Source organism: Macrosteles quadrilineatus, unplaced genomic scaffold (genome assembly GCF_028750875.1).
Source record: "Macrosteles quadrilineatus isolate MER2022 unplaced genomic scaffold, UCM_ALF_1.0 Scaffold_6__1_contigs__length_79288215, whole genome shotgun sequence".
NCBI classification, from domain to species: domain Eukaryota; kingdom Metazoa; phylum Arthropoda; class Insecta; order Hemiptera; family Cicadellidae; genus Macrosteles; species Macrosteles quadrilineatus.
The window spans coordinates 44,504,006-44,530,632 of record NW_026542599.1 but is presented as its reverse complement, the minus strand read 5'-3'; the positions used below and the strand labels follow the sequence as shown (position 1 = coordinate 44,530,632).

Sequence of the window (26,627 nt, the reverse complement as noted above, 5' to 3'; positions counted from 1 at the left end):
CTGCGAATTCCACCTAGTACTTTTTTTGTGGTATGAGTGAGGGGAATGAGTGAATCCAATCCAATCTCAATCAAGAGTAGGATTGGGTTTGAAGGATTTTTGATTTGATTTGTTTCTGTTTGGGTTTGGGTTTGTTTTGGACTGTTTAGTGTTTAGGTTTTGGTTGGTTTTGGTTGTAGTTAATGTAGTTTGGGTTTGGGCCAAAAAGGCGGTTAGGTTCATTCATGGACTTACTTAGGGTTAACTTTAAAGTGGTTAAAATACCGTCACGGTCGGTAAGTATACTTTTAGTTTCTGAGATGCCTATTAGATTATGCTTATATTTTTTAAATCATAACCTTCGCATCATTAGAACGAAAAGGCTTTAAATTACTTTGGGTAAATTTCTTACATCTGGTCGTTTTTCATATTTTGATGATGGTAGCCTAAGCCTAGCCTGGCTACTTACTCGTCTAAGCTGAGAATTCTAAGTTAGACACCTGTTAGTTAATATCGCTAGCCTAGCCTAGAGGCCTAAATACTTTCAAGCTTTTGAATAGGCCTAGATCTAGGCCTAGAAAGAACCAAGTTACTCAAAGGTGATTGTGTGAAAAATGAAATTCCTTATTTTCTATTAGGCTGAAAATGCAATACCCTAGGTTGTAAAACTATATTTTTAGCGTTTGCTGATGCTATAGCTTTAATATCTGAAGATTATGGTAGTTTAACCCTCCGAGCGTCACTCGTCGAAAAATCGACGCGCGAACATCGTTTACGGCGAAGGCTCTATGACTGACTGAATCGGATTGAACTGGAATCGAGTTAGGTATCGTTCTTTTTGTTATATTCTAAGCTTTCTCCAGAGGTCTGTCTCAGCGCTGTATGTTCTCCGAGCCGATCGTAATTGTAGCAGACAGCTGACGTGCGTATTTGTAAATAGCTAGGTTACCCTCGGACCAATGACTGATGTGTTTTATTACGTTTATCATTGTTTTAGTGTTAAAAATCAAAAGTAGTGATATACGTGGTGCATTATAAGAAGATTTAAGTGATTTTGAAGGGCTGGTTGATGATCCTGAAGAAGTAGGTAGTGATATTGATGTAAATTATCAGCCAGATTCCTAGCTAACTTATGGTTAGGCTATGCATTCTTAGCTAAACGCTATGTACTGAAATCTGTTTTTTGCCCATAACTTATTTATTTGCAAATCTACTTCCTTATATTATTATATATTTGTAATCCTCATAAAATTTGGAACAAAGTAGCTATTTTCAAATATTTATAGGCCTATAATTTAGGTATACAATTTCATTGAGCGCGAACTTTCAAAAAATTTTTTTTAACAAATATTCCTTATGTTTTATGTATAATATTGAAGCCCATGATTTTCCAAACAAAATGGTATATAGAACAGTAGAATTAACATTGTTTTAAGCTTCTCAGATCGGTTTTAATAATACCCCCACCGCAGCAAACCTGCCGTCTAAGCGAATTTCCATTTGGCCGAATTGATTTTCAATTGATCTATTTAAATAACATTATTAGGTTTAACGAGTACCTAGGTTTGCTGCTACAAGGAAACTAATAAAGTAGTGTGTTTTTAGTAAAATATTGATAGCTTACTATAAAATAAATAAATTTGCCAAGTTTGATCAAAATATATCCATAAACAAGCAAACTAGGCCTACAACATTTTACAATATTCTCCATAAGAATAACATGGGAATTTCAAATTTACCATTTTTTTAGTTTTCTCCGTAACCAATAACCGTACAAAAACACTTTGATATACTGAATTGTTTGTTTTTTTAAGCTCTTTAAGAAGGTTTAGAGAAAAATTGGGAAATTTTGTGTTTTGAGGGTAAAAAGTGAGAAAAACCAATTTTTACCCCATAAAACCCTGTTCCCATGGTCCGATCATGCTGGATCGCGAACTCATTCAAGTTTATCCCGCTTTACACCTTCAAACCAAATTTCATCAAAATCGGATAAAAATTACTCAAGTTATCGTGTTCACGGACACATATATATATATATAAATCTATATATATATAAATCTATATATATATATATATATATACATATATAAAAATTTGAACGAATGGTGTTTTTGGCCTCTGGGGACATTAAAATGAAAAAGTAAATCGGTCCCGGGCCTAAGTCTTACCATGAGACCTACGGTAATAGCTACTTCCCTATAGGGAAATTCGCTGAAACCTTGCAAATGCGCCAAAAATAGGCTTACATTAAGGCCTAAACTATGGACACTCGGAGGGTTAAAAACCCTGGAAGAAACGCTTCTAAAGACTGCAGAAAAAGCTGGTCTTTTTGTAAGTGAAGTAGAAACCAAATAGGTAGGCAATACTCTGAAAAAATGATTGGGGACCATCAGGCTGGTTTCTACTTCTAGTTGTAAGTAGAAACCCAAATATTTATAGAGACTCTTGAAATGTAGATAGTTAGCCCCATTCCTTTCAAAGGTGCGAAGATTTCTAATACTTAGAAGTCACTGTAGACGAGAGTAATGATGAAGAAAAAGAAATTAAAATAAGACTCCTTCAGGCAAATGTTATTGGACCCTCCAGAAACTACCAAAGAGTGAAATTCTATAAAAAATACCAAACTAAGGCTCTACAAGTGTATGCATTTACCTGTTGTATTAATTATATGAATCTGAGGTTTGGACACTCAGCAAACAATCTGAAGAAAGATCTGGTCAAAAGAATCTGATAGTCTTTGAAAACAAAATTCTTCGATCAATTTTTGGTCCAATTTGTGATCAAAGAATATGGTGAATAAGGACCAACATGGTACTCAGAACTTTGTATCAAGATCCAGACATAATAGCTTTAGGCCCTAATCAAAAGTAGAAGATTGAGGTGGGCTGGCCACAAGAGAGCTGAACTCCACACTGATAATGGCAGCAGAAAATCTTCCACAAGGTAGACAAACATTGGGGCGCCCAAGACTGCGATGGAAAGATCAGATGCAGGAGGACATGCAGAGGGCTTGAATTGAATTGATGCTCAACAGGACCGAGATATTTGGCGAGGCCAAAACCTTTTGGGGTTTGAGTGGCTATGTAGGTAAGGTAAGGTAACTTAGGATTTTAGTTGAAAGTTGAGCAAGTTATCTTTATTTCGTTATAGCATTAATATCATGTTCCAGGTTATGTTATCCAAGCAGTAGACCTTTTTGTTGGTTTATGGTGGAACACAGAAAGCCTGTCTATTGAATGTTCAAGAAACCACTCTGGCGGAAAATATATTGTGAACCTCCACAAAAGAAGGAAAATGGCAGAAAGAGCAGAACTTGTGGTGAGAGTTAGCAATAAACTTTTGCACTTTTGTACCACTTCTTCATAATAGTATGGATAGATATAATAGAATAGATAGATGGATAGATTACGGATATAAACTTTTGGATTAAGGTCTGTAACGCGATTTTATTAAATTAAATGATTTTTTGCAGTAAAAACTAACGGTTTGTAACAATCGTCAAAAGGAAGAAAAACACAATTAAATTGGCTTAGTTTTCCAATAAAATTAAAACTAAATTTCTAAATTGTAATATTCTTGTTGAACAAGCAGGCCCAGGTCAGACTGGGTTTCAAGACATGTTTAAATTAAACAACATACAAGTTTTTGATGTTGACAGGCAAGAAATTGTACTTTTTTACCCTTTGGTATTTAAAGCTGTTTTGATCAGCAGTATACATATTCCTTAGAGTGTACAGATTATCTTTAAATCGTTTACAATAGCTGAGAACCTGATATCTTTTTAAAGAGTGTCATGTTTTTTTTTTTTTACTTTTAAATACAACAGCCTTACCAAACCATACAAAGATGAGAATGTTATACAGGCATACCCGCATACACATAATTTAAAGTCTCTATTTATATATAATATAAATTCAAATTTATTTAAAAAATTTTAATCTTACTACACATTGTAGTCTGCTGTAGAACAAAGAATAATATTAGGCCTACATGAAATTTTACAAGTTTGTTTAAACCTAATTATGATTATTGTTATATAGGTGGTTTCTTATAATTTTAGGGCCTAATAGAAAATGTTATGGCTGTTAAAGATATTAAATATAGCACTGGATTTTCTAAATTGAATTTCATCCAAAATTTCTTGACTTGTTTAGGTATTGTTCATCTTGATCCAATGGGTAGTCCATATACTTTAAATTTTTATATTTTTCCAAATAATAGGGGATAGTTTTCTTATAAATATTTACTTTTTCTTCATGGACTTCCTTTAGCTGATTTTAATTTGTCTCAAGACGAACTGTTGGGTCTATAATGAGGCCAAAACCTTTCCCCTTCTTTCCCATCTATAACAATAATGTCACTCCGCCTCACAGAGCCCACTTCTTCTATAGCTGTAACCTCTTCTCATGGACCTCGTAACTTTTCTTTCTGAATTGATCTACTATGATTTTTCTGATCGTATGGAGGCAGGTATTCCTGTGCACGTTTGCCCACTTTAACAGTGAATAGTGTTAAGGTATTAGTGCACAAGTCCCATGTCGCATTAAACATTAAAAAAATACATTTTAACACCATATCAATATTTTCACTTTCCTAAACGAATGTTGTCGCAGAGAAGCTTATTTTTATTACCAGGCCTCACCAAACAAATAGGCAAAACCTTAAACTCTTTTGGGGACACAGTTGAGAATCGGGAGATTTAGGTCTTTTAGCCAAGTATTATTTTTTTTATAATTTTTTAGCCAAGTATTAAGTTATGCAATATTACTAATCAATAGGGATTAATGTAATTAATCTTTAGATAAATAAATATGTGCTCACCTACCTATTTTTGACAGAAGTAGAAGTTCATTTATGAGCTCTATTCAAATTCAAATTGAAATTATTTATTGTTGTTTTAAAATTATTTTCTATGTTACTACACAAGTATTCATAATTAATTTATTTATAATCGTACTTCAGCTTGTAGCAAGGTTGTTTTACAAGTTACGCTCAAGGCCAAAGGAGTTACTTAAACTACACATCCTTCGATCTTTTTGGTTTAAACTCGACTCAAACTCGAGGATAGAATCTTTTGCCAATTACTCAACTTGACTTGACCTGAAAAATCTCTGCTCGCACATCTCTTGTAATTTGATTGTTAAAGTGGGATATTTATGAAAGAGGGTGATATTTTACCATACAGAGACAGAATTAGTAGTTTTTTTATACTTGTCCCTTGTGTCAATTGAGCATCATTATTGGTCTCTGTAATTTCTTTGTCTACGACTTTCTTCTAAGTTAGTTTTCTTTTTTCAGTTCAGGTATTGAAATGGTGGACGTAGTATATGGTGACTGCAATAATTGTGTGTTGCGTTAAAATGATTGGGTATGAATACTCAGTTCAAATATTGTTGTGTTTCTTGTGGGGTGCTCAAAGGGTTAAATGCTTGCATTAGATGTAATATGTGTTGCTGAGAAAAGAAAACCTTGAGTTCCATCGCCTACGTCGGAACGTGATTGTAAACAGAAGTGAAGTCAGTGCTCATTTAATGTTTCCTTGAAGGCTGGTTCCTCAATGGTTAGGTTCTAGAATTTTCTTATTTAATTTTATGGGAATGTTGCTGGAAGTCAACAGTCCCGGAAGATCAAATAATTTATACCTGTGCCGCTAGGTCAAAAACTACAATGTTTGCAGTGTCTGTAGATCAAAAGTCCCAGTAGGTCAAATAATACAGTCCGAACTAAAAACGTGGTCTATGTTAAAGCAATTGACTTATTGGGAATTTGACCTAATGCAACAGCAGTTTTAATATAACGAAATACGGTAAAATACAAGTTCAGTTTCGCTGAGTCAACAGTGCCGGAAGATCAAAAGCAATAAAAGTGAACGTCGATTCAGTGTAAAGTAGACCCTAAAGTCCTAGAAGTAAAGTAGGCAGTGTAAAGTCCTGCAACGCTTACTACACAAACAAAACTCGCTTTTAGTTACTTCGTGTTTTGTCATAATTAGAATAGAGCTAAAATTATCATATTTGGTATATAGGTTATCTATTAATGCTTCTTGCCAACTGTTTCGTCAACACTGTAAATAGGTATAGCCTTTCGTCAAAATTTGTGGCATAAAATACCCGCAAGGACGATCTGAAAATTTCTGGTTATTATTATACTTTTGTAAAAGGAGATCCATTTAATTGTAGAACTATTTTATGAGCTCTAATGTAGTCTACATATAAACTGTGTAAATGTATTACGCCTCGGAAGGGTTGAAACCTGTCCAAACTATCATATAACGTAAATGGGGGTTTTTCACATTCTGAATCAACCAGTCGACGGATTTTCATTATTTTTGTGTTGAAAGAAAGATCATTTTGAGAACTAGGGAATGTCAAAGCCATAATTATAAATAGGGTCCCAGTTTTTTAGAAATTAAGTTTTAATTTTTAAAAAGTCTAGCAGCCGACGCTAACCTTCTAAGCTAGCTTTTAGTACAATATAATTTGCTTAACATAACATCTGTAAACATTCAGCATTTGTGACACAAATTCAGCATTTGGAAACAAATTTAAAGACATATTTAGAGTTGACTTATTTATACTATGTGTAATGCTGACCATCGATACATTCAATTTAGGTATGAGGATGGCAGATTAATTAAATATGCATAGTAAAATAGTAGGATGTTCAAATTATTGTTTAAAGGAATCTTTGTAATCATTGATTTGTTTTAGTCCCATATAAGTTGTTTTAACTAACAGCTGGTTGAATGTAATATTGTTCTACATAACAATTAGGTTTTTGGCGAATTTCCCATATAGGGAATAAGCTATTACCAATTACCGTAGTACTGTACTTATACACCTGGACCCGGGGGCCGGGACCGATTTAATTTTTCGTTTTGAGGTCCCTTCTGGCCAAAAACACATACAAAATATCAAATTCGTATATATCATGGGGTTCAAATTCATATATACAGGGTGATCAACTCAAGGAGGCCACCATTGGGAAATCGGAAACGGTAAGAATTAGAGAAAACTTTAAATGGGGGACATTCCTTTATTTTTTGTGGCAGTAAAAAATATGATTTTAGTTTTTTTATCATGTTTTCGTATAGAATATGCAATTTAAAAACTTTTTTAGCCTGGACATTTTTTCGATAAACCCACTCGTTAAGGAGTACAGCATATGGAAAAACGACTTCCGGTGTACATTTTACATCATGTAGCTCCTAAACGAGTAAGTTTAGAGCTAAATTGCAAAAAGTAAATTCGTCTTAGAATTGCATCTACATTCCTTAAAGACTATAAAATAAAAAGTTTTCCACTTTTCAAGTTTGCCGCCATTTTTTAAATAATATAATTCATATTTTTAATGAATTGTATGGTCTTTTTGGAATGTGGATGCAATTGTAAGACTTTTTTACTCTTCGCATTTTCGCTATAAACTTACTTGTTTAGGAGCTACATGATGTAAAATGTACACCGGAAGTCATTTTCCATAGGCTGTAACTCCTAAACGAGTGGGTTTATCGAAAAAATGTCAAGGCTAAAAAAGTTTTTAAATTGCCTATTCTATCCGAAAACATGATAAAATATAGGGTGTTCCATAAGAAATTTCAAATTTGGCCGCCATTTTGGAAAATGGTGGCTGAATTTCAAAAAACTAAAATCATATTTTTAACTGCCACAAAAAATAAAGGAATGTCCTCCATTTTAAGTTTTCTCTAATTCTTACCGTTTCCGATATCCCAATGGTGGCCTCCTTGAGTTGATCACCCTGTATAGCCTATATTTATTTATTTATATGTTTTTCCCGGGGGGAACCCCAGGACCCCCCCAGGCCCCCGGTGACCCCCCAAAATATATGTCTAGGACCACCCTTGTCTTCTTTACCTATAAAACACATGGGATACAGCCTTTCTTCACTGATGCGTGATTTTCTATAAAGTCTTGGAAAAATAAAAGGTAAAATAGATAGAATACAGGTGCGGTTTACACACAAATATTCATCAAACTGTGTGATAGTTTGTTATAGCAATGAACAATTTGAGAGTATCGTATTGTTTAAGTCGATGGAAAATCTCTGTTGATCCTGTTTTACAAGCAAACCAAAAAGATACAGTAGTCACCACTCTATGCGACATATTCTAACCAGAAAATTGTAATCGTATGATTCTAAAAGCATTGGTAGGATTGCAAAGTACTACACAAACATCATTTCAAGGGTAATAACAGTCACAATTTCCGCTGACTTTAAAAGAGTCAACTAAACTATTATACTAATGGACACACAACTAAATGGAACAACTAATGGAAATTCTCACGATGTACATTCCTTCGATATAAGCATTGAGTATACACGTCAGTACATACGTGTATAAGTTTACCCAATGATATAAGCAACGGTTCTTGCAATTTATTGCTTATTGTTTTTTAGAGTTGTTTTCGGACTTACACTGTTTTCGGATTTACTCACACTCGTATAAGGTTTTCCACGTTTGTCATTGATAATGTAGCCATGTTGCTTTGAAATGGCGACCATACAAATGTATGCTTTTTAAGCCAAGTATGAATGGAGATGAGTGTGGGATGAGTGGAGCGATCTTGTTGTCCTGTTTGTGACTAAGGCCGACATAATCCTTAGAAACAGCTGTTAATTAATAGTGCATACAGTCAATTAATAGCAGCAGAGGTCAAGTTTGGTATCAAATTAAAGGTTTTATTCATAAAAATACATTGCCGCAAACCCAAACTCAAACGATGATGATGATAATAACGTTAATGATGTCGCTAAAACGTATCGTTTGAAATTTAACAGCTGAAAATAAGTGAAATAGAAAAGGTTTTGGTTAAATCCATGAAATTGTAATTGGACACTAGTAAATACTAGTGCACTTGTTGCTACCTCCCCCCTTCGGTTTCATGTATTCCTCTCAAACAGTTCAAACCTAGGAGGATTAAACATTAATGTTACCTAATTAATGTTAAATCCTCCTAGATTCAAACCTGAAACACCCAGATCGAAACTCGCCTGTCGTTATTTTACCATCGCCTTTTTTTAAATATATTTTTCAAAAAAGAAAGATTATATTGATTTACTTTGGATTTTAAAAATGTTAACGTTTTATTGTGTTAAAGATTTATGGTGATACGTAAATATTGTGGTGTAGTAAAGTATATTATATTGTAGTTAAGTGTTAAATTTTGAAATTTTAGGGTGAATCGAGATGAATCTTTTTTTATAACATGGGTCTCTCCTACCTTAACATACATACCAAGTTTCATAAACATCGGTTGGAAAAGTGCAAAGATAAATATCTGTATGTAAAAAATACAAAATGGTGGATATCTGGTTAACGAAACGATTTCGGAAAAAATGTTATCCTTGATTTTCTGTTTATTTTGACCCAAGGAATTACTAGGTGAAGTATCTCCCCGCTTATTTTTAACACCCTGTTTATGATGTATTCTTATAAGTGAAAAATGTAAGCTGGTAATACAGAAAGATGTTTTATAAATAATATGAATGTACTGGTGATCTGTATATTCATCTTTTTTTTGTTCTTAGAACTGTAAATTATAAGTCCACTCAGCAGTCGCATCGTACGATGTAGTTCTTTCCATGCGTTGCGAAATGCTAAATTTGCCGTTCTCTTCAACCCAAGTTATCTATTGAACCACTGATTGTAAAAAATTCAAAAACATATATTTTACGCATCACACTTTTGGCTACAACTTTGCCACAGACAAAACCTCTCTAACCCAAAAACAAAAAAAAATCTCGCATGCTAACTTTTTCATGTTAGAAATCACGATTTAAAACTATTTCACCATACATATCAATTTTTATTAATTAGATCGGTAAATAGTTTACAGTTCCAACAAAATAGTCATCGAGTAGGACTAACCAAGATGCTCTGTGCCAATTTTCAAAATTTTAGCACAACTTTAAGTACACCAAAACGCGAAATTATTGAAGTCATGCGTCGAGAGGACTATCGTTGTTTTTAACAGATTATACTTTTGACCTTCCGGCACTGTTGACTCAGCGAAACTGAACTTATATTTTATCTTATTTCGTTATATTAAAACTGCTGTTGCATTAGGTCAAATTCCCAATAAGTCAATTGCTTTAACATAGACCACGTTTTTAGCTCGGACTGTACTATTTGACTTACTGGGATTTTTGATCTACAGACACTGCAAACATTGTAGTTTTTGACCTAGCGGCACAGGTATAAATTATTTGACCTTCCGGGACTGTTGACTTTCTGCAACGCGTCCAATTTTATTACCATTTTCGGGGTTCTTTCAAGTACAAAATTGTGGCAAAAAGTTATATTGAAGTATTGGAGGAAGTTTGGAGAGGTCAAGTAATTTTCTAATATTTTTCCGCAGATTATTTGTCCACTTTAATACTTCACTAAATAATACTTCCTTAACACTTATATACACTTTTTACCCAATTTAATACATCCTAATCAAAATTTTGGTGATGTGGATCTTGTCGACTCAATGATCTCGTGTATTTTTGCCAGTGTTGATTCCAATATAACAGTGAATGTTGACGTTGCAGAAAATGGTGAAGGCGTTCAAGGTTACAGAACTTACCACACTGTTAACCTTTGCTGGACGTAGCAAGCATGGGCTCAAGCAAGAAATGCAGATTCGGGCATTAGAGCTACTCAAGCTTAACTCAGTGCCGATACAAATGAAGATTAAGGAAATCTACAATGAACGTCATAGGTAAGTTCCTTGTGCAACTGCTCATTCACTTTTTAGCTTTGCAATTACGTTTGAGTTGGTTTAAAATTTTTTTTTTTCATCATGGTCAGCATTGTTCTTAGGCCTATCTCTTGTTAGATACTAGTTTCAGTTAGGAATTTACGACTATGGCAAATCGTGGCCTATTCTTTGGTCCTAATTGAAAATTTTGTGCAATGAGATGTTAGTGTAGTGAAATTTTGTGTTCGGGGTGGGTATGGAACTAAATGTTGTTTATACTTGAATCAAACTTGAAATTCAGTTAAGTTTTCAACTTTTTTTATATAGACTGGTATATTTTTAATGTGTATTTATTTATGTTTGACCTTTGTTTAAACGACCCAAATACTGAATGGTTGCATGGTTGCAGCAATCATAAAAATGTTATGTAGCCTAAAGTTACTGTCTTTAATTTTAAAATGTCCCAAATCTTTAATTGAAATACATTGTTTATAAATACAATACCCCCAAAACCTTTTTTCCCAGGGCACTAGGCACGAGTTCGGGATCGTTTTTACATTACATCAGACTAGACCCAAGGGTTGTTGCATTATCACTTAGCTAAAATCCATTGGGATTTTAACTTGGGACCCCAGGGACCGAAGTCCCGTACTCTACCACTGGACCAGCTCACTCCCCTACCAGAAACCATTCAAATTAACCATAATTATACTGGAAATGAAAATATATTTAAATTTCCCAGATACTGATTCACCCTTTATGAATAAAGTTTACTCTGTGCTGAGCTGATGCTGTACAATTTGCTTGCTACTGTTTGATTCAGATTATTTTTGTAACTAGTGGCTCATTTAAAAACCGAGTTGTAATATCATTGGTATGTTATAGAAGAACACAACAAGTTCCTCCTGCAACTCCCCAACCTTCGCTTTATGGGCCACCTGCCTTGAGCTATCTACCTGAGGTAGGAATTGTTTACTATTTTTAGTATTTTATTTTTTATAGTAGGTTTTGTTACCTAATGTTGACCATTTGTTAGATAGGATGAATTCAGTATGTGATAGTCTTTTATCTCTAAAGAACATGTTACCACCCTAATTATTGCTGTAAAAATTAAGGTTCAAAAGTTGTTGCAACTTTTGGTCCCGTAAACCCATAAAATATTATAAAAATCGGATAAAAAACTGCTCTACTGGTTTTGATCAAAGAAAATCAGTATGTTAGTCCTTTTTACTCCAAATGTTACAACCCTAATTGCTATAAAAACTACAGTTCAATAGTTATTGTAACTATTATGGCAGTTTTAGCGAATTTCCCATATAGGGAATAAGCTATTACCGTAGTACTCATGGTAAGACCTGGACCCGGGACCGATTTTTTTTTTCGTTTTGAGGTCCCTAGAGGCCAAAAACACCATTCGTTCAAATTCATATCTATATATATTAGAAAAACCAACAACTAAACATTCATTCACATAGGTACTAACAAAATTAACAGCTGTATTTATTCATAACATAATATTTTTGTTTGAAATTAGGTTAACACACTTGAAAATGTCCTTAGAGACGAAACATGTTGTGATTTATTAAATAAAAAAGAATATAAAAAAAGGGTACTCATGTTATTTTACATATTATTTATTAATATATATATATATATATATATATATTTATATATGTGTCCGTTAGCGCGATAACTCGAGCAAAAACGATCCGATTTTGATGAAATTGGGTACAAACGTGTAAACCTACGTTTATTCGAACGAGTTCGCGAACCAGCATGATCGGACCGTGGGATCGGGGGTTTATGGGGGGTTTTATGGGGTAAAAATGGGTTTTTCCCATTTTTGACTCAAAATACATAAAATTTTGCAATTTCTTTCTAAACTATTTTGTAGAGCTTAAAAAAACAAATAATTTAGTATATTGAAGCGTTATAATGCACCTAATCGTTACGGAGAAAATTCCAAAAAATTGTAAATTTAAAATTCCCATGTTATTCTTATGGAGAATAAGTAAACTGTTGTAGTTTGCTTGTTTATTAACATATTTTGCCCAAATTTGGAAAATGTTTTTATTTCTTACTAACTATTAACATTTTACATAAAAAAACACTTTTACCCTCCCTGTTGCAGCAAACCTAAGTATGTGTTAAACTGATTTTATTTAAATAAGGAATGTGATATTTTTAAGGAGACGTTTTAGTGTAAATCCAATCAGGCAAATGGAAATTCGCTTAGTCTGCAGGTTTGCTGCGGCGTGGGTATTTTTTTGTAAAAATCATAGTTACCCATGGTAATAGTTGTTAATAAGCTAATGGGAGAAAGTAGGCGTCAGATTACTTATACTGTTTATTAATTTTTATTTTCAAATCATAAGCCGCATTAATTCTTTTTGAATCTGAGTTATTGGTTCTTTGAAGTTGATTTAATGTAATGTAATTAATTTAATGTAGATACATAGTTAAATTTTATTTGAGCGTCAAAATATTTGTCTTAGACATTTTGAATGTGGAAAACCTGGAATTGTCTTTGAATTTTATTTTTATGGGACACTGGAAACCCCTTATGTGCAATTCATGATTAAAGTGTCTTATTTAAACTCGATGAAGTTAACTAGCCAAGCCTAATTTTGCCCTACTTTAAAAAAATGTCGCTTTGTCCACTAGTTGTACGAATAACCATTTCCACTTCCTCTAGTGTGATTAGGTTGATTTAAAATTTGTAATGATTAATAAAGATGTCATATGTTCTCACTGTGTATAGCAAATGGCCCGAGCGTATGAAAGTTACACCAACGGAAACAATGCGCCAACCGTTAGAACCAACATTGTTACAACCAACCTGCCTGTACTTCCAGATGTTCGACTGAAGCCTCTGCCTTTCTACGAACACATTGCTGAATTGCTCAAACCTTCAACTCTCAGTAAGTGTGGGTTAATTCCCGTTCCTCGGTCAGGATTGTATTTAAATCGGGACTTTTTGGGACGGGATCGGTTACAACTCTCCGCCATTTAGCCGTGATTGTGAGTCATGATGACTAATGATTGGGGAATATCATACCGCCGGTGACAATAATCACTTAGAAGTAAGGTATAGAGTTGTAAACACGCTTATGGAACTACTGTGCACTGGCAGCTCTGGTAGTTGTGCCGGAAATATTCTTGTGACGAGCAAGAAAGAGTCCGTACTGTGACAACTGTGAGGAAATTCCTACCGCACAGGGTCTTCCTCCACCGTTAGCGTTGTAGTACATGAGGGCGATGGGGGCAGTGTTGGACTTTGCCTTGGACATTCAGGACCAGTGCTAGACACCGCTTATGTGTACCATTAAATTTTCCTCTGTACCCTACTTTTCTGTGAAATGATAACGTCGCCGTGATTGCCTAAGATGTTAACAAAATTCTCTGCGATTGCGGGGTTTTCCCATTTTTGACCCTTAAAACAAAAGATTTTGTAATTGCTTTAAAAACCATATTGTAGAGCTTAAAAAAAAATAATTTAGTATTAATTGCTGTTGTATGCGTAACGGTCACAGAGAAAATTAAAAAAAGTGTAATTTAAAATTCCCATGTTATTTTTATGGAGAAAGTTAAAACTGTTGTAGTTTATTTGTTTCTGGATATATGTTGATAAAATTTGGCAAATTTAATAATTTCATCCTATCCTTTACTATTGAGGTATGTTCAAAAACCACCATTTACCATCCCCGTAGCAGCAAACCTTAGCACTTGTTAAATCTAATGGTATTTAAATTGGGAATAAATATGTCTTATTTATTGAATACCTAAAAATGTATTCAGACAAGTAGAAATTCGCTTAGTCTGCCCTGCAGGTTTGCTGTGGCGGAGGTATTATTCTATTATTTGTTGTTTTAATCTATGGTTATTTGAATATTATTGACAGTATTCATTGTACCTTTTGTGAGCAAGCTGGTCTCGTGGTAGAGAGACTTTGATCTCCGAGGTGCTAAGATGTGAAGGTGGGAGGGTAAAAATATTCATTGTATGTCATGTAAAAATTACTTAATAATCATTTTTACCTGAAGAATGAGTCTTAGGAAGTTAAAATTACACAAAAAAGAAACACCTTTAAACTGATATTTCGCCCCTTTCAGGGCCTTCTTCGGAGGTAGAATGGCAGTTACAGTTCAAATGTGTTGTTTTTTTGTGTACTTTTAACCTGGGAATATTTTTTCAGATGAGCTAGCTATCTTTCCTTTCTCCTTAAAAAGTTCTTAGAGCCAAGTTATTTTTTCCTTAAAAAAATAATAATCATTTTATGTTGCACAGTGCCTGTTGGGGGAGCTTTGGTACAGGAACACGAGTTTCCATTCTACTTGACTCCAGCCCAAGTCAACGAACTTGCCTATTATCGAAATGCAGAAATGTCCAACGGTGAACATGTTGTAGAGGTAATCACAGAAAATAAACAGATATTGAATCAGTAAAATTGAGAACAATTTTAAGCTTTATCCATATCAACTAGATTTTTATTTTCTTATTTTGGAATTGTTTTATTTTCCCTGAAAAGTCTAAATCAAATAAAATTAAATCTTTATCGTAATTTAATTAAACATCTATAATGAAAATCAAAGATTCCTCAGGCAATGAATAAAAACAAATCTACCAGCTGATGCTTCTTCAATATTTTAAATGTCATTAAAATCAGTAATTGAAGAAAATTCACCATAGGTGATTTATGTCAAATTATTTAATCTTTTTTACTTTTTTAGATGCAGAATAAAAACATATTCTATGAATCGTAGGGATATGCTGTGGCCTGTATATGCAATCAATGTGTGGATAAATTGTATCAACTCGGTAGTATTATAAAGATTTAATTTAATCGTGAAATATGTGTTTGAGTAAGATGGCATCCTCCTTAAAAACCAAATACACAAATAAGCTGTTAGCTAACTGCAATACTCAAGACTTTCTATTTATGCGTAAAATGTCGTAAATGCAAAATTTGCGTATCATGTGTATACTTTGGTAATACTTATGAAGCCAAACGGGGTGAAGCCCCGTAACAGATAGTTTATTTAATTTCAGTTCTATCAGGAACAGCTTGCATTCAATTAAGTACCATGTGTTTTTCATAACAGCACATTATTGTCAATAATCTTTTGAAATACATAACACAGGAAAAAATATAACTGTCAATGGAAATATGGTTGGCTATTTAAATTTTTAAATCATCTTCCAAATCATTAGACACATATTGATATTATATATCACAATTTAACATTTTTTATTTGTTATAAACCACTTAATGTTTCAGGTACAGATGAGGTTTTGTCGATTTGAGAACACATGTGAGCAAGATGACTGTTTACCAAATGACGTTTATGTGAAAGTCAACACTAAACCCTGTGCTCTTCCTGTAAGTATTTGTAAGTAAGCTAGAAATCATATTACGTTTGTTGCCGTGATTGCAAGAACACAGATTTTGCACAATTGTGTGACACGCTCACTACAATCCTGCTGATTGCAAGTGTAATGTCGTCACTTACGACTGTGGTATAACTTCATGTGAGACTTATCATCCATTAACACAATAACATCATCATCCTTATCATCCACATTAACATCCATGGCTGCACAGACCGAGACCGGGTAGTGAGGCATTCGCTAGACTTAGACTGGAGACTGGAGTAGTGGTAAGGGTGCACACTGAACACACGAGGATTGCGCGGTTGTGGCAGCCAATGGGAATTTATTAAAACATCACGTGACATGATGTCAAAGATGTGGCGTGAATATTGTGTGATGTATCTCTCACATTTATTTTCATTCAAATAAATTTTAACTTTTTCCTTTCAGCCCCTATTGCCTTCAAACCAGTCTAAGGAGAAAAGGAGAATGCCTTACCCAGTGAACATCACTCCACATGTTATTCTGAATGCCACAATCGCAAACGGAGTGAAAATCAAATGGGCTATCGAGGCTGACCAAGGCTACGTCACAGCTATCAACCTTGTCAAAAAGCTCTCAGCCTCGGATCTCATAAAGAAGCTCAGGAACCGAGGCATACGACCTGCTGAATCCACCAGATCACTCGGTAAGCTCATAATTATTTTAATTCACAATAAATAACTCTTTTTGCAATGAATAAAAATTAAAGTGTCAGTAATATAATTATTTATAGATATTTAATTTTACATGGTACATTCACCTCTATTTGTGAAAGATGCATTGTTTGAAGGCACTGTATCTAAAACCATGTCAACGATGATTTTGGACTGCTGTTTCATAGAAAATTTATATTTACTTAAAACTTTCTTATATGTACAGTTTATACATAAAAACAGGTAATTCATTATAGTGGTTTATTTTTAAAATCAAAATAATAGTTAACATTTAAAATCAACTACAGTAGGGTATCAATGCATTTTTAACTACATTATTTGGTTTTCCAAATATTCTCTGAGTGAATACTATTCCTTATCAATTATTTTAATTTTATTTGATCTTTGAATTGTGTAACATTAAGGCCGGCGCCACACTATTCCGTTTCGCCGGTCCGGTCAAACGGGAGCTGTTTTTCAGGATGAACTCATGGGTTTTAATGGGCGTGGTCACATTTTTGTGGTTGTGGTGCGTCGACAGGATCCACTGCATGCTGCTGCGGTGTAGCAGGACGACCGGACGACGGGACAAAAGTCAAAACACATTCAGTTAAATGAGAGCAGCCACACCATCCCGTTGTGCTGCACGTTTATCCCTACTGTTGTCGCTATCAACAGTGCACAGCATGCGATGCTCACGCTCTTCACTCAACGTATGTTGCGGTAGAGCAGAAAGTGTGACAGGGTAATGTCAATGCGGTAAAAGCGCATCCTTCTCAACCGCACGTGATAGTGTGGCAGCGGCCTAAATTATTTTTTATATTTTTGTCAATTTTGTCATTTAAATCTAGGCCTACTGAAAATATAATTTGCTCACTCGTCTTGTTTTGTGTACGGTATTTTAAATTGTACACTCAATCTAAAAGGGATTTAAATTATATATTATCTGAACAGAATATATATTTTAAGGTTTTGACTTTATTTTTTAAATTAAGTGGTAATTCAGGACCAATAATTGACAACATTCATAATTATTCAGACAAACTGCCCATAACATTCTATGCTTACCTTACCCTTTTTAACAGTGTTTTATTTATTTATCCTTATATTTTTTAAATGCTATTCCTGTTTATATGAAACAAAGGTCAACTAGCGTATTTAAGAAATCTTTAAAAAAGTGGCTTTTACCCAAGTCAAACCATGAAACAGTTGTATAATGGTTGTATTCTACCACTATAAACACCTGGGATTCTTTTGCTGGTTATTGTACTAACTTGTTACGGTTGTAGTCAAGGAGAAGTTGCGTGAGGACGCGGACAGTGAGGTCGCTACTACGAGTCTGCGCGTGTCTCTAATGTGTCCACTGGGACAGATGAGGATAGTGGTGCCTTGTAGACCTACCACCTGCACACATCTACAGTGCTTCGACGCACGTGTCTACATACAGATGAATGAGCGCAAGTCTACGTGGACATGTCCCGTGTGCAGCAAGCCGGGGGATTTTGATAAACTATTCATTGATGGGTACATAGTTTGATCATTTTATTTTTATCTTGTGACCACAGATGCCTTTAGTATTTTTGAGGTTATTTGTAAAAGAACAGTCCAAACCCTGGTTTTGTTACTACCTTTTGCTAGATAGCATAATGAATTGATAGTTAAATGACAGATGGCATCTGGGTCTAGAAACGATCTTGCTTGGAATTGAACCAAGACCTTCAGGTTTAAAAGGTCAGCTTTATATCTGATCTCATCTGGTTATTCTGGGGCATAACAGTGGGCTGTATTAACAGTTCCATTGAAATTACAAACCTTTGGTGGCAGACTATTTTTATTTGGTATAGTGTGTGTAAGATTAAAATAGTAATTGAAATTGATAGATTATATGTCAATTAATAATGGTTAATATATTATGTCAGAGTGTTCTTTTACAAAAAGTGTTGAGTTAAAAGTGTCCTTTTTCTTTATAGTGCTCTTTTATGACATTTTGAAGTGCTCTTTTACAATAGGTACATTATGTTAAAGGTATATTTCACAGTAGATTATGTTAGTGTCGTAAATTTTGCAGGTATTTCCATGAAGTGCTGAATAGTGACAAGTTGCCTTTGGATGTGAATGAGGTTGAGTTGCTGCAAGATGGCTCATGGATCTTTGTCAAAGAAGAAATATTAGAAAATACATCTAGTGCTGCGGTAAGAAATGTTGATTGATATGGATGAATAATGAAGATTCTTTGTACAGAAATGTTTCTTAATTTGTTGTTGTCTTCAGCACTAGGCATTTAATAAAGTTAGGCCTATTGTTAGGAACCGGTTTGAAATCTAGATCGTTGCTAGCATCGACCTGTTGTTTAGAAACATAATTAAAAGTAATGACAAGTGAATCAAAAACAGATTGTACTATAGATTTATTGGTAATCTTGGGACTTCTTGATATCACCCATACTTGGCCAATAGCCATTGATATCCGTATCGAGAATCCATCGTCAAAAGTCAATTCCGCTACCTATACCCGTCACGCCCGCATGATCGTAAAATTTAAGCATGTATGTTGTGGTACTTTCCAGTACAAAACAATTTTTAAGATTCTTACCTAATCATAAATTTGCTGTAAATTACATTTAGGTATCACAATTGTCCCTTATCACAGTAATAGTGTGATCATCTACCACACATGTCGAAATCGTGAGTATACCCTGTGTTCATCGTCTCTTGCGATCACGGAGATATCATTATCGTCTTCCACGATTGTGGTAAAATCCTGAACGTAACTCACAGTCGTTTGGACATCACCATTGTCTTCTGCGATTGCCACCAAATCCTTGACATATCCCATGGTTTTGTGGACATCATCATCGTTTTATGGGAAAAAAATAAAAATGGTAGTTATCAATGTATCAATTATTATCTGCGATTGCGGCGAAATCCTGGACATTTTCTACTGCAGTTGTGTAAACATCTTGATTGTCTCTTGCGATAATGGAAACGTTGTCATCGTCATCCGCAATCGTGGCAAAAGGACAAATTTTGTTGATAATCTTTGTAGACGTGACTTACAATTGTGTGTGTAAAAGCTTGGCTAGAGCTCATTTTTCCGACTTGGTGCTGATCCCTTGTCCGCTCACTCATCTCTAGTTATTGGGCCACTGATTAATGACACAATCTAACAAAAGGTCGACGTTAGCCAGTTATAAGACATGAGTTTAGACCGTTCTCATACAAAAAATTTAAGAACATGTGGGTGAATTAAAACAAATTAATAAAAAAACAGTGTTCTCAGGTACAGCAAGCTAGCTAAACACCATCTAAAAATAAAACTGAATCAGCCACACGGCATTACATAATTATTCTATTACTTTCTATATTTTAATTATTCTATATTTTCTATGTTATGAGTCATACTTAAAACTCATTTTCACAGGCCAAGAATCGTAAAGGTCCTCCAGTCCTGATGGAAGTACTAGAAATAACAGATGATGGTAAGTCAAGTTTATGAGTATTCTCTTATGGTTACATTGTTAACAATTAATTGGTAGTCAAAGATTTCTTGCTCGGTTTTAATTAAGGAGTGAATCCTTCAAGCCACAAACACTGATATACATAATCATGAATGCTAGGGAGCATAACGTAACTGCTGAAAACTGTGTTTGATCTGTGCTACAACTTGGAGGACAAGTTTTCTATGTTAAGGCGTTGTCTCTCCTGTCAGAAGGCAGCACTGTACATATATTTATTTATCTATTGACGGAAAACTCAATTTTACATGTGCATACAAAGATGGCAAAACGTTACATTTCAGACTTTAAATAGAAAATTGAGTGCATAACTCCTGTCCTGGTCAGATCTCGTGTGTCACTCTTGAGTTTATCTGGTGAGAGAAGTCCAATTATAAACTATGAAAGACTCAAGTGAATTTTGCTGTGTATGGGTGGATTCTTCCTAAATTACACCTCTGATCAGACATTTTGCTGCGTTTAGCGAATTTCCTCTATAGGTGGTAAAACCTAGAACTGGGATGGATTTACTATTTTATTTTGATGTCCCCAGAGGCCAAGACAAATATTTTGTATAGGCCTATGTATGTGTGTCCAGGTCTTATTTTGACAAAATTTGGCTTAAATGTGTAGAGTTTTGTGTTGTAGGATTTTATTTTTTTTTATTTTATAAAAATTTAAATATGAAAATGCTAACTTTTTAAAGTTACAGAAAATAATAAAAATAAAATTCCCATGTTATTTTATTTTTATGGGAAACAGTGAAAGTTTGCTTGTGTATGGATGTATTTTGATCAAGGGTATCATCGTTAAGGAAATGTAGTTTGTAGGATTGGACAAATGAAAATCCACTTAGTCATGTAACAGGTTTGCTGTAACGGGAGTATATTCATCCTTACTGCGCCTGTGTCCAATTCAAAATTATTCCTAAACACTTCCTCCTTCCATTACACTACTAAATTGGATCTGTGTATTCACTAAAAAAGGGAAAACGTAAAAACTGACATTTTCAAATTAATAATCCCTGGTGCTCAAAGGATTATTCATTTTCAGCGTTAACATTTCTTTTGCAGATATAGTGCCTTTAGATGTGAGCTCAGACAGTGAAGACATCAAGACTAAGCCTATGCAGCCTATGCAGGTCGCCAACGCACTCACTGTAGACTTGACTGCGAGCGATGATGATGATGACATTAACACATTAGCACCTGTAAACATTAACACTCCCTATAACAAGACTGACATTGGTATGTAACAATGGTGATGGTCAAGTGCTAAGTTCAGTTAGGAGAAAGATGCGATAAACTGAGAAAATTCATGGGAAGTGGATTCATCTAGATAATACAGTAGATAGACAATAGGAGCTGTTGGCCCGTCCTAGGTACGGGAATCGAGGAGTCAATTAAACTAAATATAATTCAGAACAGCTAGTTTAAACGCATAACAGATTCTGGCAGTTTTAATTGGGAAAATCATCTTGAAAACAAATGTCCCGTGGCCACCTATTTATTTCGGAATTTGTTGCCATAGTGTAACCTTTTTTTTTTTTGTAGGTTTCCTCCATTAAGGCGGAACAAGGAATACACATACATCTAGATTTTCTTTCAATTTTCAAATCCTTAACATTAAAACTTTACAGTTTGATTTATTTCAAAGGCCTTTTTAATATTAATCATACAACATATTATTATATTATATATATCAAACTAAATACCCCTGCCACAGCAGGGTTTCAGGAACTTCTTTGACTATTTCTGCAAGGTAAGTTAAGGGTTTACTACAAACAATTAACATAATTAGGAGCGTTCAGATAAATGTTTCAACAGATGTCTAAACATTTTTCTGGTTGACATTTCATTATTTGTTATTCTGAAGAGATGGTTCTGTCAAGAGGTTGGCAAGAATCACTCAACACTTGATTTAATCGAAATTTAATAGTTTTACTTCACTTTCAAGTCTAGTGAGCCCTTGCGACATAGACAAGTTATATTTTTTTCTTATCTCGTTCACCTCCTTAATGATTTGTGCCAGATCCGAAGCGTCTGTGGTTCAAGGACAACTCATCAGTTCTGGGCCCAGAGTTGTTCACGGAGTCGTTCACCAGTACGATCGAAACACGCTCAGAACATGAATAGCAGTACCAATTTATTCCTTTCATTTGAAAAATACTCTTGAAATTATCGAAATTGGTTTTTGAAATGCTCGATATAACACCATTTTTACACCACCCGTAACACTTCACTGTGTTATGATGATTCTGGACTATTTTATCACACAAGCCACAAACACTTTCAGATTCGCTACCCTGCCGTCTTGCAGAATATTCTGAACAGGCTTTTAGTAAACTGAAAAATTTCAAAGGTCTTTAAGTAAACAATTATTGAAGTTCAGGTAGAAGGTCTGAATAAAGTGATAGACAGGACGGTGATGACAAATCAACAAGAAGGTGTAGGCGTCAATAAAGCACTGAATGATAGATGACGTTATAATGACAAAAATCATAAAAGATTAGGTAAAAAACCTGTAAAACCAATTAAACGTATATAAGTAGATAGGTCTGACAACCAAAGGTTTTGCTTTGTGTTGTTCTTAACATCCCACTTATCAACTTCTGATTGTTTCAGACAAAGTGGGTTTCGGCAGTATGAGACCTAACCTGTTGATTCAAGACATAATCGATCTAGACTCGCCCCCTAACTCACCCCTTGGATCATCAGGCGAACCACAATTCCCCATGAAGACTGCCCCAGTGCAATGGGATGCTGCCCCAACGGCACAGTGCCAAAATCAGACTCTGCCATCATTCTTCAACACAGAACCAAACATTCCATGAGGTAAGAATTAAAATTTCCGTAAATCTTGCCGGGAAAGTCACTAAACGTTGTTTCACTAAAAGATTGACAGTTTCAGGCTAAGTATGTGAGATGTACCTATCACATGTGCCTAGACTTTTACTTTACACTTAGTTATTGGCAGGGTTGCCACCAGCCATGAAAACCTTGAAAAGCTTGAATTATGCATGAATTCTTGTGACCATGAAAAAAGGCATGGATTATGCATGGATTTCTCCAATGGGCCATGAATTTTCAAAATCAGGAACAATTATTCAACCAGTACCATTACATTTTCCAAATAAAAAAAATTTCATATTTAAAAACAGTTCATAGAAACGAACACCATGAAAATACTGTGTGAAGATGATTATTTAACATGTTTCATTTTTAAGAGTTGTTAGCCTCCGGATTACGTTTGAATATTTATAATGGTTTAAATACCTGCATTCAGTAATCCATTATGCTGCTTGTGGCAACTATAGTTTCGGTTCACAGGGAACCATCTTCAGGCCGTACAAGGCTCAAGAAAACTACAGGCCCACAAACTTCAAATTTCGCAGAGCATTTAATTTCACTCAACCACAACTATGTAAACATAAATAGTAATATGGACGTTTTACATCTTTCTCAAGACCGATCAACCATTAACACTTATGAAGAATTTGAAATATACAAGGCAGTCAAAACAGATGGTCAAAATGTTTTAAATGACAAACTCTCATTCCAATCGAATTCCATTTATAACACCGCAATCAAAATACTGGATGGGGGAGGAGGAGAGAAGGAATGAATGCGAGCCGGCAGTGATAAGGAGACAATGGCTGACGTCATACCGTTAGACCACTGACCACCAGTTCGAGCTACAACTTCCACCCGGTCGCGTCACCTGTCTCGTGTTCCCGAGTACTCGGTATTTTTAATGTTAAATGTTCGTGTCAATGTATGTTTTCGTGTGTTCGTGTTTTATGTACTTATGACGACCTTCATATATGGAAGTGAATAACGACGCCTTGTACGGCCTGAAGATGGTTCCCTGTGAACCGAAACTATAGTTGCCACAAGCAGCATAATGGATTACTGAATGCAGGTATTTAAACCATTATAAATATTTAACATGTTCCTCGATCAGAAACAATTGTTTAGTTCATTCCAAGTCATCCCAAAGATGCTGATGTCAGTTGAGACTTCCTGAGGACTATATATAGTTCGAAAAATCATTAGTAGGCGTACCCCCGCGTATGAAAAAGGGGTATGGGGACTTAAATCACAAAAACAGAAGTTTTAGACCATGCAGGGATTTGAAACGGGGTGCGAAATAAAAACCAAATTTCCGACTCTGACGCCTGTTTTTTTTAGCTTGTTGGATAAAACCATCATATCCTAGTAGGTTGTGGAATAAGAGAAACCAGAGTGCACATTTTATGACATTCATGTAGGGGATAAAACAGGAATTTTTTGGCCAGGTGAGTTGGATTTTTGTTTTATTTCGGTGGAAAGACTGAATTAAACCTAGACTTAATATATTTTACAATTATTCTCCAATATCTCATATAGAATAGCTGGACCTGTTTTGTTTTCAACTTTGTTTTGAATGTTTATAAATCACTCTTAAAAAGTTGTATATTAAGTATGAAAGGTTATTGAAAAGTAACACACAAAGAAACTGCATCTTTAACATCAGTTTATGAAATCAGCAAAACTCAATTGTGTTGAAATTGTATAAGCGCATCGACCATGAATTCTTTTAAACTACCAATGAAAACCATGAATTCTGCATGAATTTTATCATCCTACTATGGTGGCAACCCTGTATTGGGTAACCTCAACACATTTAGGTACTAGATCGTGGAAGCACTTTATTTTGGCTACTACAAACAACCACAACCGTAAAAGTGAAATAATTATTTTCACTAAACATTGTAAGGGCATGTTACCCTTTTAGCGAATTTCCCTAGAGGGAAGTAGCTATTACCGTAGGTGGCACGGTAAGACCTAGGCCCGGGACCGATTTACTTCTTCATTTTGATGTCCCCAGAGGCCAAAAACACCATTCGTTGAAATTTGTATATATGTATAGTATATACATATATATATATATATATATATAGAGAGAAAGAGAGAGAGTTATATATGTGTCCGTGAACACGTTAACTTGAGTAATTGTTGTCCCATTTGATGAAATTTGGCTTGAAGGTGTAAAGCGGGATAAACTTGAATGAGTTCGTGAACCAGCATGATCAGACCATAGGAGAAGAGCTTAAAAAACAAATGATTGAGTATATCAAAGTATTTTTGTATGGATATTGGTAACAGAGAAAATTCATAAAATTGTAAATTTACAATTATGGGGAATATTGTATAATGTTTTAGTTTGCTTGTTTATGGATATATTTTGATCAAACTTGGTAATTTAATTTATTTTATACTAAGCTATTAATATTTTACATAAAAACAAAATTTATTAGCAGCAAACCTAGGTACTCTTTAAACCACACGTTATTTAAATAAATTTTATTGAAAATTAATTCAGGCAGATGAAAATTCGCTTAGTCGACAGGTTTGCTGCGGCGGGGGTATTTTTTGTAAGTATGGGTTGGTTGTAAAGAGAAGAAAAATTCCATTTTTTTGTTAAAAATGTATCATTAATGGGAAATAAATATGTATTTCATTTCTTCCATCTGCACAGTTAAAAAAATGAGTTTCGGTTCTTTCATCGCACAAAAACTACTAGACCAGTTGTTATATATTATTATATCTGTTAGTCTGGACTCATTAATTAATTTTATTTCTATTTACAGCTGATGTAATATTTTCAATTCTAAGTTTGAGAAATGAATAAAAACAAGACATTATTTTTAGTTCTTACAATTATGTGTTATAATTATTTAATTCAATAAGTACGTAACACCAGTCAAGATGACCGTTCTACTAAAGCCTATCTTGTACAACTGTTAAATAATTTTTGTTTTCCAGATTGTGTGGACCAACCCATTTGGCGATATTGGTGATTTCTCATGATCTCCTGACAACCTGTTTCTCTGACTGTGATGGTAGTTGTGTATAAATAAGCTACGATTACCTTGTCCATGTTGTGGTGGACCTAAATGTAAAAAGTCATCCAGAAGTTTGGAAATTTCATTTGAAATATGATAAATGCAAGTGTGTTAGTTAATTGTGGTGGTTATTGCTTGGGACAAAGCCATACTGATAGTTGGCTTTTGTCTTGGTTTTGGCAGAAAACATTTTAAATGTTGAATTTGATTGTTTTACTAGTATTTGTAGTAGAAAATGTGTTTATAAATAAGTGGTTTAACAACCGCATAACATAAATCATTTTTTGATTCATCTAAAAAAATTTTTTTAATATGTGCTATTTGAAATTTTTGTTTTGATTAGTAAAACCCAAGGTTAGCCTAATCTGTTTAACCCAGCAGAAGTTGCTATGGACAGGAAAATATTAATTCTTTTTTGACCAGTTAAACTAAGCCTTTATTAGTAAAAGATATTCTAAAAAAATAAATAAAAATGCCTTTACTTGTAAGTTTTTCTCATA

The 26,627-nt window shown here is 34.4% G+C and overlaps 1 protein-coding gene across 1 annotated transcript; it reads left to right on the top strand.

The window, feature by feature from the left end:
• Window positions 1–92: 92 nt before the first annotated feature.
• On the top strand, window positions 93–26,627 carry LOC128996839 (E3 SUMO-protein ligase PIAS3-like). Its single transcript, XM_054422340.1, has 14 exons — window positions 93–275; window positions 3,149–3,297; window positions 10,534–10,703; window positions 11,568–11,643; window positions 13,444–13,603; window positions 14,970–15,091; window positions 15,961–16,062; window positions 16,503–16,740; window positions 18,037–18,271; window positions 18,816–18,939; window positions 20,168–20,225; window positions 21,314–21,487; window positions 22,865–23,074; window positions 26,048–26,627. The coding sequence occupies exons 2-13, from the start codon at window positions 3,274–3,276 to the stop codon at window positions 23,071–23,073; spliced, it is 1,692 nt and encodes a 563-aa protein (XP_054278315.1). The 5' UTR covers window positions 93–275; window positions 3,149–3,273; the 3' UTR covers window position 23,074; window positions 26,048–26,627.

Excerpts from the sequence above, each read along its gene's own strand:
- LOC128996839 (XM_054422340.1), top strand. The coding sequence starts at position 3,274 with ATGGCAGAAAGAGCAGAACTTGTG. Across the intron at positions 11,644-13,443 it reads CCTTGAGCTATCTACCTGAG|CAAATGGCCCGAGCGTATGA; the intron begins GTAGGAATTGTT and ends CACTGTGTATAG. Across the intron at positions 15,092-15,960 it reads ACGGTGAACATGTTGTAGAG|GTACAGATGAGGTTTTGTCG; the intron begins GTAATCACAGAA and ends TTAATGTTTCAG.